The 17416-nt window shown below is 26.0% G+C and overlaps 1 protein-coding gene across 1 annotated transcript; it reads left to right on the top strand.

The window, feature by feature from the left end:
* Positions 1–1266: 1266 nt before the first annotated feature.
* Positions 1267–15345, top strand: LOC135922634 (U4/U6 small nuclear ribonucleoprotein Prp4-like). The gene is made up of 14 exons (XM_065457053.1): positions 1267–1420; positions 1461–1540; positions 1580–1652; positions 1701–1843; positions 2692–2768; positions 2828–2921; positions 3522–3721; positions 9702–9821; positions 9929–10021; positions 10451–10573; positions 10714–10821; positions 12203–12321; positions 12988–13037; positions 15083–15345. Exons 1-14 carry the CDS (start codon positions 1282–1284, stop codon positions 15221–15223), a joined length of 1560 nt encoding a protein of 519 aa, XP_065313125.1. The 5' UTR covers positions 1267–1281; the 3' UTR covers positions 15224–15345.
* Positions 15346–17416: the final 2071 nt, after the last annotated feature.

Here is a 17416-nt window from a genome sequence, read left to right on the forward strand (position 1 = left end):
CTGTAATTCTACCTACCGAGAAGGGTTTAACTCTGTTGGCGGCTCATCACCAATCAATATTATGAAATTTTGATGAAAAATATGATATGACTGAATCGCTTATATTGTATGTCTGAGAATCACTGTATTAAATTGGGGAAATAGATATTATGACAGAATTATTTATATTAAATTGGCGACGAGGTTGGGATAAAGAACCTATAATATTAATCTATTGGATGTTTTTTGTATAAATTAAGGGGAATGATTAGAAAATGAGATTAAGTGTAAACTACTTTGTATTGTGATATTTGTTTGAGCAACATTAATGTCTTGGATATTTCATGAAATTAATATGGATAAAGATAATTTTGTGAATCAGAATTAAGCCAATAAAATATAATAAGTAGTATTTGCAAAATATGATAAAATTATGGTTGGTAATAAACTTAATTTGGAAAATGCATTTAAGGTATATGAATAAATTATGATTATGAAATCTGATATTAAAATAATTATGAAATAGAACAATTCATGTACTATGTATTAGATAATGAATTTACTTTGTTCTACAAGTCATTCATTATCTAATACACAATACATGAATTGTTACCAACAATCAGATTTGCCACAGCATTCTCATCAAATTCAATGCCTATATCTAATTTTGTTTTTAATTATATTAAAAAACAATTACTATGATAGTTCACATTTCCCTATTCAACCTCACATATAGTTTATTTTATTTTAAATAATAATATCTTTTATATAAATTGATTTACTTTTTTTTTTCTTAACCTTTTTACTTTCATAATATCTATCTCTCAAAGTTTAGTTAGAAATTGATAAATTATAAATGTACTTTGTTGAACTCTGACTTCATTGTTTCCTCTTCTTCTGTCTTAAATATCATTAAAATCAATATCGTTTACAGTTCTTAAAACATTTATCTCAAACTATATCTCATCTTCCTTCATTATCTATTATATATAAAATAAATGAGTAAATATCTTAATTAAATATACTTAAAATTTAACAAAGAAATTTCTTATACTGATTTCTATCTTAAGAATTTTCTTATAAAAATGATTAATACTCGTGATAAATACAGACTCAATTAAATTTATATTTGCGTGAACCAAAATGATATCATGATATATCATTGTTAATGCTCTTAAGTTTTCTTATTTTTATTTTTGAAATAATGAAATATAAAAAACATAATTTAATAAGCACTGTTTGCTTCATATTTGTAATCTGTCTTATATTGCAAGACATGTCATCAATTTAGTGCATTTTTCTATGGAACGTCAACAATTGAATCCACCTAAAATTCATTATGGAAGCTTAGCAGAGCACGAGGCTCTCAGAATTATTTCTGGATCGACTGATGAAGATATTAAATTAGGCATTAAAGCCGGAAATATAAATCTTACACAAGGTAAAAATATATTATAATCTATCCTTTATTTTCTTAATAGGAGATACTATCCCATTAAATGCTGTTCATCCATCAGACAATCAAAAAGCTATTTTGGCTGAATTTGAAAGACGAAAAAGAGTAAATTCTTTAATTTTTTTTTGTAGATTATAATATTAGGCGAGGCAACTAAATTTAACTACAGAAGATGCAGAAGTTAGATCATATTTGAGAAAACTTAAAAAACCAGTTTGTAAGCAATTTTTAATATCATAGCCTATAATTATATTATAATATATAGGTGTGTTTGGAGAAGGCCCAGGAGAAAGAAGAGAAAGGTTGAAACAAATATTGTCACTTTTAGGTGATGATGTTATTGCAAAATTAAAAGAGGCATTCCATTCTCAAAGTGATTCATCAAATCAAAGATCTGATATTCCAGATGTATAGCATGTTATTTATAGTTTTCAATTATATTTATATACAATTAAATTATTAAATTGTTAATATAGCTTCATTCTTTTATAATAAAATTTTTATAAAAGTTGAGTCATATGCATAACAAGGTGGGTTTCTCCCCTCTGTAAATTTACCTTTTTCACAAATATCATTTTAAATTAAACTAATAAAAAATTCCACCCACATCTCTTTCCTAATTGTCACTATGAACATTAATTTAAAAGTAAAATTAGTTAAAATTAATATTTTTCAAAATAATAGTCATATTTAAAATATATTGAAAAAAATTATTTTAATAAGAAAAAGAGAAAACTTGAAATCTACACCCAAAGTTCTACAATAATTAGATCCAATAGTGCACACCCTAAGTCACAAACAATACATTTAAAATGGTATTGTGAAAATGGATCACATTATAAACATTAATTCAAAAATGCTCAATTATGTTGCACTATAATGTAGTGTTGTTAAATTTGTAAGCTAATCTTTTTATTGCTTTTGTTAGAGCATTTGAATATTTTTTATAGCTTTAGTGCACTACATCTAGTAAAAAATTATTCGTTAATCTAATTATAAGTACAATAATTTTAATTAAAGTGTTATTCTTATTTAATTTACAATTCCATATAGGTATATTTGTTTTTTATACATATTTTTTTAAATATAATTATGAGATCTAAAAACAAAAATGATTAAATTAAAATAATAAAATATTCAGTTAATTTATGTGTTACTTTTTCAAATGGAAGCTGCCTAATTTTTTTTTAAAGAGTAGCAATGTTATTTTATTTTCATTAAGCTATATTAGGCTAATGTTATATATTTTTTTATAGAATGAAACATGGTATCATGAAGGACCAACCTTACTGAAGGCTGCTAGACTTTGGATAGCTAAATATTCATTACCAACGTAATATAATAAAATTTTTAATCGACTAAATCAAATCATCAATTTATAAATGTTTACAGAGCCAAAGAAAGATTGAATCAGGCTAGAATAGATTTACAAATCACGGAAACTCAAAGGACAGCTCGAAAACAGGAAATTCACAAAAAAATAAATGTAAGCTTATTTTTTAAACATTGAATTCAGTAAAAGTACCATTACTAACTATAGTTCTTAATGAAAAATAACAATAAAACTTTGTAATGCTATTATGGTAACTAAATTAAATTTTTTATCCCTTTTATTTTATATTTTTATTTGCTTGTGGCACTCTTCCTGAACAACTATCTAAAATATTTTATTTCAAAAATGTCTTCAAAACGGCCCTTTTTTGTTATAATGGAATGCCCCTCTTTCAAAAATTGTATATGTTGAGATGTAAATGGGAACTATGGAGAAAACACTGACTAATTACGAAACAAATTAAAATTAGTGTTGTTGAGGCTTGATTTCATCAATTTTAAATTAAGATTTTAACCAAAAGAATAATACACAAGCCTCGCTATTTTGTTAATAGATGTCCGAACGCTTCTGCCATCTATGAGCAAAATCTCCAAGCTTGCATAATATTTTTTGGTTTAAATATTGGGTTAGCCATTTTAAAAATTAATTTTTCCATATTCCAACAAATAAATGATCATGCCAATATGATATTTAAAAAAATTAAATTCCTACTCAAAATTATTAATATTCATTAAAATATTTTTTTTAAAAAAGTCCTTTTCCCTCCTATTCACTCAAATTGGTGACCATCGCCCACTTTCATCCTGCGATCTATCCTCAGATGGAACTCTGCTATCCATTTCTTCCTGGAGTGGACTCTGTAAGCTTTGGAGGGCTAAGGATTGTGCCTTACTTCGAACTTTTAAAGGGCATGCTACGAATGTTGGTTGCGTAAAATTTAGACCTGACATAAAGTTATATAATTTTTTTATTTATATAACATATCTTAAGGTCACACTTTTTTAAAATTATTATTTCTGAGTAATTTATAATCAAAATGTATTATTATTATTATATTTTTATTATTTCATTCATTATTCTAATATATATATATATATAGATAGAAATGTAAAGGTAGGGAAATTTCATATTTTCCTGGAAAATTACTTATTTTCTTGGGAAATTTCACGTTTTCTCTTAATATAAATATTAGTGAAGGTTCGATTGTCGGACCAATCTTTTTGTTGAGGACTGTGGTCTGGACCGGTCTTTTATTAATATTTAAGTTTACTTTACTATTCAATTAATATAATTTTTTTGTATATTTTATTTTATGATATTTTTCTAGAGGAGTTATTTTAGATTTTGTTAATTTTTTTTTTACAATATGAAAACCATAAGTTTGTCCAAGAAACATTTTACTTATAGTCCTAATAAAAAACATAGAATATGTGTTCACTGTAATACCAAATTTAACATATCGTCAGCAACAAGTAACAAAATAATTGTTTATAATTTTTTAAGCAATAAGTTAATCAAAATAAGCAGTATTATTATTAAAATATTTTGGTTATTATTTATATATCTATTTTTTCTTAAGAAACTGTCTGAATAATTAATTGTCAAAATAATTTAACCTTATTCTTAATAAAATAATTAGGTACCTTAAGCAGACATTTGATAAAACATAAAATTTATACTTCTAATAATGAAAATATCTCAAAAACACAATCTACTCTTAATTTAAATATGCCCTCCACAAGTACAAAATCACTTTCTTCAATACCATTGGATAAATTCCAAACAGATCATATGAACCAACTTATTATAAAATGGGTAATAATGGACTCTCTGCCAATGAAGACTTTTGAAAGTTCAGGTCTTCATAATTTAATCTAATATTTAAACTCAACTGCTACAATTTGGTCAAAAAACAAAGTTAAAAATTTTTATACAGCTAATTTTGAGAAACTAAGAAATTCTCTAAAAGATATTTTAAATAAAAATAATTCTTTAATAAGCTTTACCACAGATATGTGGAGCAATATAAACTAAATTTCATTTATAGCCATTACTGCACACTATATTGATTCTTCTTTTACATTAAAAAATATTACCTGATATAAATCATATCCCATTTCCTCATACTTCTGAAGAAATATCCTTAGCTATAAAAGAAGTAATTGATGTATATCAATTGGAGGAGAATATACTGACCTGTACTACAGATAATGCTAATAACATCCTAAAAAGCACGGATATTTTGCAGAATATTTATAAGGAACAAAAATTTAAAGGCTTTAGATGCTGTGCCCATATTCTAAACCTAATATCTCAAGAAGGTTTATCATATATTACAACTATCCTAGAAAAGTGTAGAGACATAGCCTTTTCTATAAATAAATCACCCAAAATAAATCAAGCATATGTACAAATATGTGAAAATAAGGGTATTACAAAATTTAAAATCCTTTCTGATATCCCTATTAGATGGAATAGCTCCTATTTAATGATGAATATAATTTATGAGGTATTTACATTTTTATCCAATTATTTTTAAAAAATATTTAATTTTTAGAACATGGATGCTATGGAAGAAGTACTTTTTTTGAATTACAAACAATTTAAAGGGGTTTTCTTTACTGAGTGTGAAAAAGAAAAGAGACTGTAGATTTTTTAAGGCCCTTCTATAAAACCACACTTGATTTATCAGGATCCAAATATCCTACAGTTGGGATTTCCATGTTATATATGGAGAATATAAATAATGAAATTTTAAATAATATAAAAAAGGATAATAACAATACAAGAAAAGAAATTCTTAATAACATGCTGGTTAAAATGCAGAAATATCTCAAAGAATTATTTTGCTATGAATCAAATGTCTCAACATCATTGAATCCGAGATTAAAACAAGTTTACATGCCTAATACTCTTAATAGAATTGATGACCAAATTTTCAAAATATTTAAGGAAAATAGAAAATAAAAAAAATACAGGAATAACGGATTCTCAGGTATATTTTTAATATTTATTTATTAAATCCTAATTTTCAAACTTTGTGCCAGGAGGAAATCAATGAATTTAGTTTTTTAGAAAGAATTTTATCCCAAAAAAGAAATTCAGAAGGGGATTATATATCGGCAGAAATCATTGAAGAAAATATATCAGAACTTCACACCTATTTGAATGAACCTCTTGTTTCATTAAAGGATGACATACTAGTATGGTGGAAAGCCAATAGTGAAAGGTCTTTTATATTTTTTAAATAGTCAATATAGTTTATTATATAGATTTCCAGTCCTCTCATTAGCAGCTAGAAATTTTTTAGCAATTCAAACAACATCTGTCCCCTGTGAACAAATATTTTCTAAAGCAGGAGATCTTGTCACTAAAAAAAGGAATAGGCTTTCAAACAAAACAATAGAAGCTTTGATGTGTATGGGCTCTTGCTTAAAGAATGGAATAGATCTACCGCCTCCATTAAGTCCCTCTTCTAATTCCTTCCAAGGAAGTTCTACAAACAAAGACATTAGCATTTATTTAAATTAAATATTTGTATTAATTATTATATTATTCATAATTAATTTTATATTGTTTATATAATCTTATATTTAATAAAATAATAAAAAAATTAAATTAGGTTAAAAAAATATGTTTTTTATTTAGGACCACGGTCTAGATCGATCTTTTTTTAAGGACCGTGGTCCGGTCCGGTCCGAGGATATCGGCCCAGTCCGGACCAAAGACCGGACCGTGACCTTCACTAATAAATATAATATTTTATTGAAAAAATTATGATTTATATTTTATTTCAATAATTATGATTTATAATTTATTTAATTTATTATATCATAAATTTTAAAATAATTTTTATTTTCAGTCTTTAAACTTTTTTTTGTGCAACTCTTCAAATCTATAATTTTAAAAGTACAACTAGGGTAAAATGTTAAACATTTCATTCTCATATAATACTTAGTTATATTTGATATATAAGCATCATTATATTTTTCTCATACTATATAACTGGTATAATAATTTATTGATGTTTAATTTAAATTAATAATTAATATGATTGCAATATTTTTTAGATGCCTCGAAAAATTTCTAACATCTGGAAACATTTTATTAAAGATACAGCTTATAACAAGGAAGGGTATATATCAATATGTAAATATTGTTATTTGACATATATTCCCAAATTCAACAAAAATATCTCAGCATTCAAAAAATGTAAAAGGTATATTATAGTTTACAATTTAATGAAGTTGATAATATTAATTCTACTGAAGAGGATATTGTAGTATGTATACCAGATTCCAGTAATCCTAATAAAATAAGATCCAAAAAAAACATAAAAATCATTCTAAATACTTTTAAAGAAAATACTAATAATTTTACACATCTAAAATTCAAAATTTTTTTGACACTATAACTGAAAAAAATCAAACACTACTTGACAGTTCTTTGGCTTTAGCTATTTTTATATCAAATTGTCCCTTTCATTTAGTTGAAAATGAATATTTTATCATTTTTAAAATTAATGTGCACAGCCTATAAAATTCCATCTAGATATACAATTAGTAAAACATTATTAGATTTTGAATATAATAAAGAGACAAATATTATCAACAACAAATTCGATACTCTAAAAGATTTTACTCTCATTAACGATGACTGGACAAACATTCTTAAAGAGTATATCATTAATTTCATAATTATGACTCCAGAACCCATTATCTTTAAATCCATTGAATTTAGGAAATTATATGCCAATTGACAATATTTTCATATTGATAAATACCCTTGTATCTTTAATAAATGTTGGAAGTTTTCCGAGGCATCAATAAAATATTGCAATCATATTAATTTAAATTAAACATCAATAAATTATTATACCAGTTATATAGTCTGATTAAAATTTAATGATCCTAAATCTAAATATATCATTAATTATTAATAATTCTATAATATATCATATTAATAATTCTATAATATATCATATTAATAATATGTATGAGAATATAATGTTTAAGATTTTACCTTTGTTTTTGTACTTTTAAAATATTAGATTTGAGGAGTTACACTCAATGGTTGCACCAATAAAAAAATAAGTTTAAAGACTGAAAATAATAATTATTTTTAAATTTATGATATAATAAATTAAATTATAAATCATAATTTTTGCAATAAAATATTGTATTTATATTAAGGGAAAATTCTGTAAATTTCCCTGGAAATTTCATTACCTTTACATCACTACTCGTGATTATATTGCATCTGAACTTATCGAGGTAATTGAAGAAATTGGTAGTAAAAAAATTCATCTCACTAATAACTGATATTGTAAAGAATAAGAAAAAGGCCTGAAGTCTTGTTAAGGGAAATTATAATTATATAGAATGCTTACACATGGCTTGAATCTGCTTATTAAAGATTTATACCAAATACGTTTTATTGAACAGATCATCATAAAAACCAAACAAATAATTAAATATATAAAATTTAATGGTATTTTATTGGCAACTTTTAAAGAAAGGCAAATATTAAAAGTATATAAATCTTCCTTTAAAATTCCAAGTCTGATAAGATGGGGAGATTTTGTTATAATGTTGCAAAGTGTTGTGAAAAATAAGGAAGTTTTGCTAGAAATTGCAATTTCAAGTTTATTTATAAACAAACACTGTTTTATATTGGACAACTGGGATAAATTAGAATCTGTACTGACTTTTTGAAATTTATTTATAACAAAATTATAATTGTAGAATCGGATACAGTTGTATTATCTGTCGTACCAGAAATATTTTGGGATATAAAAGATAAACTCAATTCATCAACTTTTATTTTTAATGAAAATGATTTGAAAAGTGTTAAGATACATATTAATAAACGCTGCCGAGAATATCATTAGGCAACAAATCTTCTCTATCCTAGATATTATGGCGTGAAATTAACAGGCCACGAATTACAGTAGCTTTAAATTTGGTAAATATTATTTCAGTCAAATTAATTGCGATATTGGAAAAATTATGCATAATTTGGCAGAATATCGTCAAAATAAGGTTTCTATAAAGGAGCTAGCATATGGGAGAGTTCGATCCATACCAAACCACTCTATGGTGGAAAGAGTTATGTACGAATCAACCCCTTTGTCAAGTTGCAGTAAGATGCCTTTCGATACCACACTCAAGTACCTTGTCTGAAAGAAACTGGTCAGTATTTGGAAAAATTCATTCAAAAACGAGAAATAGAATAATAAATTGAAAGAGTCGAAAAATTAATATCAATCAGGCATAACATACATTTAAAGGATCACACAAATACATAAGTTCGAGATATCATCAAAAAAGTTTAGATTCGGATTTATAAAGAGTGATGATGATATTTCAATTGTATCCCATGAAGATGTTGATGCTATTTTATTAGCACCCATTAAATGTAATTTATAATACATGCTTCTTGTAATTAATAAAGTTATTCAATAAAATAATGAAATGTGTACAGTGTTATTTTGTCTTTATTGTTTAATTATTTTTACCTAAGTTCCCCAAATTTAATAAAGCTATTCAATAGAAAAAAATTGAAATGTTTAAAGTGTATTTTGTGACTATTTTTTAATTTCCCGTTATTTCCCTTTTTTCCCCAATTTTCTGGGGGAAATTTCCCTTGAACTAATTTTCCCGGGAAATTTACATCTCTAATAATAGGAATAATTTTCTTATCAAATTATATTAAATTATAAAGATAAATTAACGATAAATCGCAGTTTTTAATATCTATGATATATTTGATGATATATAAGGTTCTCTACATGCATAGGAAGATAAATAAATATATGCCTTCATTTTAATTATAAAACTCGTGATTTTTATGTGTACTTTTATTTTACTCACCTACCAAGATTCTATATATGTGCACTATATTTTTTTATAAAGCTCATTTGAAATATAAAAGGTACGATGATTATAACCAAGAAGGAAATATTATTGCAAAAACTGGAGATGACTTGCACGATACAGCTCACATGGCTTCCTGTGGCCATGATGGAACGGTCAAATTATGGAACATTAATTCGTTAAGTCCATTGAATATGGAATATTTTGTCTTACAGCTAATAAAAAAATTATGAAATTTTTTAATTTCTCCTTTTAAACCATAAATATTATGATTGATTATTTTAGGGACGAGTGTATCCACGAACTAGAAGGCCACGAACCTTATCGGGTATCAAGATTGCAATTCCATCCTTCCGGGAGATTTTTAGCCACTTGTTGGTAAATCTTAATCAATACAATAATATATAGTATATTAAATTTACAAATTTTAATAAGACACAATATGGACTACAGTTATGATATAAAACTTTCAAAATTTCTCACAAAACTTTCAAAATTTCCTTGACACCCCTTTCCAAGTTTGATTTTGGGTCTCAGAAATGTTATAATTTTTCTTACGTTTTAAATTATCTCGTTCTCTGGGAGATACAATTTTGAAACTTTGTTTAAAGAATAAAAACTTGTGATCATTATAATAGGCATAGTAATTTAATGTTCTGGCTTTCTATTTTCACTATGAAGTATAAGTGGTATTAATGATCAATTATATGATTTTCAAACTTAGCAATCGATATAATATTTATTTAAAAATTGACGCTCGGCCTGATTTTTTACATAAAAGATTTAAAATACTTAAATAATTTTTAGCTTTGATAACACATGGCGATTATGGGATTTAGAGAATCGAGAAGAAATATTATATCAAGAAGGGCATTCCGATGCGGTTTTCGATATAGCATTTCAAATAGACGGTTCCTTAGCTGCTACAGGGTTAAAAAAATTTTTAAATATATGATTTTCGTTGCAACACCAATATAATATAAGTTCCAATTTTGTTCTTTTTAACTTATAATAATTTTATTATATAGTTTGTAATTGTATTGTATATACGATATTAAATGTACCATAAGGAGTTTGGATACATATGGCAGAGTTTGGGATTTGCGAACAGGCCATTGCATTATGTTTATGGAAGATCACTTAAAGCCTATATACTCCATCGATTGGCATCCCAATGGGTATCAAATATCTATCGATTTTATTTATAATTTATCTTATTTTCTGATCAGCTAAATAAATATATATTTTTTATTGGTATGTTTTATTGTTCTAATTATCTTACCGTCAAAACGAATAGTGAAGGTCAAATCTCTTTTTCATCTTTAATTTTTAGGATGGGATGCGTCACATAGACGCTATGCCTACGGGACGCTTCCTCGCCCATCCCTATCCTGACTTTCCCGTCTCTTAAAATTATTTGTAATCCAGGAATTCAGGGCAATTAGTTAATAATAACTTACTTTTAGGTGCATTTCGAGGTTATACTAACCTTTGAAGATATGTTCCTTTTACATTAGCAACATGTAGCAGTGATCATTGTATAGTGATTAATAGTAATAACTTTAAAATTAAATATTTTGAATTCCACCCGTTTCTATAAGGTATAATACCTAGAGAGCTGAAGAAAAGTTAAAATGTTCTTATATAAATAAAATATGATAAAGATAGTGATTTAAAAAATAAATTTTTTAAAGGATCGATTGAACAAAATGATCTCGATCATCATTCTCAATAAGGAGATAATCAGAAATCCAAGTAAATTGTCTGAATTAGGATCGAATCCAAAATCGTCGATCCTTTGATCTCTATTCTTTAACAACTCTGGTTGACTATATAAGATATTAAAATGGGCGTTAGGTGGAATGAATTCTATTTTAATACAGATAAACGAAATAAAGTATTGAAAGGTTTAATTAAAAAATGTTTGAAAAATTAAGGGGGGGGGATTACATCATAGGATCGATAATTAATTATATATTTTTTTAAACCTAAAAAATTATTATCACAATATCAACTTACAAAAAGATCGAGATCAATAAATTAAAAATATTTGGTGGGTAGCTATTATTACTCTTTTGTTCTTTTATTCGATTCCTGACAGGATTATATGTGTTTTTTAAAATATTTGCATGGTTCTAATATAAAAAATTTAAATACTTAAAAATATTAGGTTATAAAGTTTTTAATTATGCAAGCAATAAAAAAACTTAAAAAGATAATTGCTTAATTTTTTTTTCTCTTTTCTGTTTAAGGTTCTAAAATTCTGTCTAAGTAGAATATAGTTTTAGACTAAAACATATAAGAAAAAAAAATACGCTTGTCATAATCACCTTATGCCAAAATGATCTATATCTGAAAAACGGGTGTTCTTGCTTCTTTTCTGGATTGATTGCCTCTTTTCAGAATTAAGTATGACGGGTTGTGACACCACATTTTATTTAGTTTTTGATCGTATGATCTTTCAATATTTCATGTAATTGAATTTACCCACTCTTTGCTTTCTTTTTTTCTTATCTCTTTTTTGTTATATTTTTCTTTATTTAAATTTAACATATCTAGCTTTCAATTAATAACCGGAAGCCAGGATAATACGTGTAAAATCTGGGATTTGAGACAGAGAAAATGCTTGTACACCATTCCTGCCCATCAAAATCTTGTGTCCAAAGTCAAATTTATGAGTTTAGTATAATTAATTTATTCTTATATTACCAATGTATATAAATTAAGAAGGTGATACTAATAAATTATATCTGTGCATGGCACCATCAATGAGCCTTCTTAATCTTTCTGTGCAGAGGACAAATTAGAATTTATTTTAATAAATTTATAAAACATATTACATGCAATATTTTATTATCTGAGAAAAAGTATTAAAAATTAATTGTCTATGTTCATTTAAAAAAAATTCTTCGGAGTTATTTATCCTTTTTAACTTAGACATTTGCCTTTAATCGTGACTACACCCTTCATTCCTTATATTTCCCATAAATTATGCGGTTACATATTTAATTATTTTATACTCTTGACACATTAAAAGGGATATTTTAATTTGTTCTTATTTTTAGCCAGTAAAATTACCAATATTTTTTACTATTTTCAAGTTAGAACAGTATCAGTTATTAAAATTATATGATGCTCTGGATGGTAAAAGGCATCAGTGAATTTAGAGGAATGCAGGGTAGGGTCAAGCTTGGTTGCCCTGGGATTAATGAAATTCTATCACCAAATTGTAAAAATCATCTGACAAAATAACAAACAACGATGGGGATATAAAATAGAATGTTTACAATTTAAAAAGCTTAATTAGTGTATTTTAAAGATTTTATATTTATACTATTTTATAGAACCAGCTGGCGAATGCATAATGACTGCCTCATATGATGGAACCGTCAAAGTATTTTAATTTTTGTTCAGCATTTTTATTGACCAAAACAAAACATTTTATTTTTACTTAACCCTAACCCATATAGAACAAATCATAAGTAATATAGTAAGATGTAGGGGTGTAACTATACCACTTTTTGGAGGCCGATCCGATATTAAATTTATACTGGTCGATTATCGATCCGATATCATGTCTGATTTTGTATTCTGTAAACATACTAATCGTTTTAATTTTTAATACATACATCTAGTGTTGCAAAATCGTTACATCTGAACCAATTTTTAAAAAATGATAATTCAATGTTTGAAGATTTTTCTCATAGATGGCACAAAAGCTTGGACAACTATTATCGAAATCTCGAGGCTCAGGCGATATTTTTCTGCCTAATATATTTAGTTTTTAAAAAATGGGCTCAAATGGAATGATTTTGCATCACTACATGGATTTACTCATCTTATATATTTTTTAATAGTAACATCAAGTCATTTAAATGTATTATAATGATCATTTATAGTTTATATTCATGGGTCCTAAAAAATATAAAATATTTTTATTGATAAATTTATATAATAAAGTTCACCTACTTCATAATTAGTAATAAACAAATATATTATGAAAATTGAAATCCATTTTATCGGATCGGAATTTTTTTATATCTACCAATGACCGATATTTTTAAAGGGTGAAATATCGGCCCGACTCGATAATAAATATCGGTACATCTCTAATAATAAGCTTATTGTTGGATCAGTATTATTGGGTTCTATATCCATATTTTTAAAAATTGCTGAGGAGAGCTTTTAAAATAACATTGGTCTTTTTGTGTAAGCTGATGGTAAGAAATTATTCCAATATCAAAGATATTCGTGTGAAATTTACTAGGTAAGTTTACAAATGGCTGCATTTTTTGAATAAAAATTTGTAGAATCATAGTTTAATGAATTAGTCTATTATCATCTCGTTTATGACCTGAATCGCATCTTGTCTATCGATACTGGGGATGATAATTGTTTTTAAAAAAAATCCTCGGTTGGGCTAAGTTCAGAATTACAAGATGGTAAATAATGAATTCTACATTACATTAATTAACTCCCTTCTATGATATGAATAGCCTTGATGTCCATTATATGACGATCAATTTTTTCTTCTATATATTGTATTGATTGGATAATAATGGTTAATGATGCTTACTATCAAAGGCAATTCCGAGCAAATCGTGATTTTACAATTTTTATTTGATACATACTGCCAAATACCAAAATTTATTAAAATATAATAAGACCCTTATTATTTAACATATATTAATATGGAATCACGTGGTCGAGTCCGGCCTCCTATATACCACCCCCTAAAGGACGGAACCACCAAGCTAGATTAAGAAAAAAATAAGATCATTGCTGGGATTCGAACCCATAGCCATCGGATTGGTAAGCAACGCTCTTGCCGACTAGGCCATAGACGCTTTCCAAAAATCACGAATTTTCTAATATATATTCTGAATATATTTGGTAGTGCCTATCTAAATGAAAAATAAACAAAAACAAATTTTATAGAATGTAGTAAGCATCATTAACCGATAATAATGCCGTTTAAGCTCCACAAATATTATAACTAATTATGCCGATAGCATTTTATATCAAATCGTTCTAACCTTTTGAAACAAATGCCACATCTCTAAGGGTTATAAGGTGTGCTCAGACATAAATTGCTGTGCGAAGGTCTGGTTTGTACCCGTTTCGCCAATAATTTTTTTATTATGGGATATATTAAAATTTTTAGCTATATCTCAAATAATGTAATTCCCTGGAAAAGTTTTATTAATCATTGGACCATTAAATTTTTATGAATATACTTGTTGATGGTTGCGGCAATCCAAGTTAAAGATTCTTCTGAATATTTTAGTGATTTAGGTGCTATTTTCTATCTTTTTTATTATTATAATTACTCATAATATTAAGTAAGGGTTTAAAACATGCATTGAATATTAATTGCAACTTTATTATTATTACATAGTTTTTATTATATTACATAGTTTTTATTATTATTATAATAAGATTTGGGCACATCCAGGTTGGATGCCTATAAAAACGCTCAAAGCACAAGAAGGAAAGATAATGGGTGCCGATGTCTACGATTTTGATTTGTTAGTAACTTGTGGTTTTGACAAAACTTTTAAATTATGGGGACCCGAATGAAAACTGGTCATTTTGATTTACTAGGAGATTGTATAAAATTTGTGATAAAGTGATATATATATATTACATTTTATATTTATTTATTTTGTACATTAAATAATATTATTTGTTACGCCAATAAATATTTTCACCGATGATATCAGATATAGATCTATAATTTTTTTGTTGCATGGCTTCCTACTTTGTTAGATTTATTATTAATATTGGTATTTACCCAAACTCCCGTTTGCCCATAGTTTTTTTAAAATTAAAACTCCCTGCCATTTTTTCTTTAATTCGTCCGCCCGATTTTAAAGATTATTTGTTTATTGGGCATATTTTATTTTATTTTAATACTTTACTTATATTTATAAAATATGCACTATTATGTAGAGCTGTAAAGTAATGTCGTTAACTTTTTGAAGAAAGGGAACGCCATTCGTTACCTTCTTCTAGAAATAACGCGTTTCTTTTTTTGGAGTAACGATAAAGCAAAACACTATTCGTTACTTTAAATTTTTTTAAAAAAAATATGGAAATACATATTTTATTATAAAATTATTTTTTAAATTTTGTAAATAATTTTAGCTGAGTTTTAAAGCCAGGTTAACCACCATCCTTCATTTTTATTTTAAATTTTTATTCAAGAAATATATTTAATATTAAATCAATCAAGATACGTTAATTTGTATTCTTTATAATTTATTTTATAAAGAATATTGTCAATTGTACATATTTCTTCAGATGAAGATGATTTAACTTGCCTTGGCCCCAATATGAAACTTTTTTATGCCAATAAAAAAAATTGATGGTACAAAGAGGGATTTGAACCAGAACCTGTAGAAGAAAACGTTTTTGAAAAAAATTCTGAACACGAACCTAAACCCCGTTTTTAAAATTTCCCATACCCCATACCTAACCTGGGATTTTTTTTGAACCCGAGTTCAGCCGGGTTCAGTGAATATTGTTTAAAATCATATATTAAGATATATATATAATTGTAAATACAAATATTAATAATTTAATTAGATTTTTAAATTTATTTAAATATAAACTGTATAAATCCTTTATATTACAGATATTATTTAAAGTTAATTCCATTACGAATCGACCAAAATAACATGAATTTTGGACGACCATTTTTAAAAATGATGAAATTTAGCATGAAGGTTAAATAGACTGTTATACAAATCAAATTTTAATGCTCTTAGTTATGGACCTTCGACGAGAACCTTTCCCCCTTATAACGAATATCAAACTCTCAAGATATTTTTGGTCTCTAAAGTAACAAATTATATAATTAACCTTCAAAATTCTCCTTCTGAATATACAAAATTATTTAAAAAATATCATCAGTGTCGTATTTCCAGTAAAGCAAAAAAATTTGAGAGGAGTCGAATAAGAAACAATGAAACTCACTAAATATGTTTATTACCAATATACTTAAATATTTCAGAAAAAGTATAAATGGAGAAAAAAGAATTTAAATTTTATCTAGTTTTTTTTATAATTTTACAAATAAATAAATCAATTATTAAGGGCCCTATTTTTAAAGATAATTATAATGTATTTTAAAAATAAAAATACTCATTTTATATTATACGTAACCATTAATATTTTATAAATTATTATATTCACTAGAAATTTTAAAATATGGTTTTTATACACCAATAAAAAGAAAATATATTTCTGTAAAAATTAATACTTTTATTAACGACCAATATATATTGCATACAATCATAATTATTTTCCAAATAAAACTTTCTGCAATCCTTTTGTGTAATTTAATAGGGTTAGACATTCTCAACAAACTCATATTCATGACAAACAATATACTAGAGATCTGCAAAGTTAGGCCAGCCCGAAGCCCAAAATAATCGGGTTCGGGCCGGGCCGAGCCTAATATTTTTAAAATAAATTCGGGTTGGACCTTGGAAATTTTTTAAATATATTTAATTTTTTATGTAAAATAAAAATATTTGATTTTATTTATTGAAACTAAACGACATATAACATATGTCTTTTATTTTGAGTAATTCTGAAAATTAATTTCTATATTTAAATAAATTCGGGCCGGGCAGGTAAATTTTTTTTAAACAAATTTCGGGTTCGGACCGGGCCGGCAAAACATTTTTAAAATAAATTTCGGGCCGGGCTTGAAAAATTAGGCCCGATGCAGATCACTACAATATACTATAATAATGCATTCGTTGA

Source organism: Gordionus sp. m RMFG-2023, chromosome 1, assembly GCF_954871325.1.
Source record: "Gordionus sp. m RMFG-2023 chromosome 1, tfGorSpeb1-WG-v2, whole genome shotgun sequence".
Taxonomy (NCBI): Eukaryota; Metazoa; Nematomorpha; class Gordioida; order Chordodea; family Parachordodidae; genus Gordionus; species Gordionus sp. m RMFG-2023.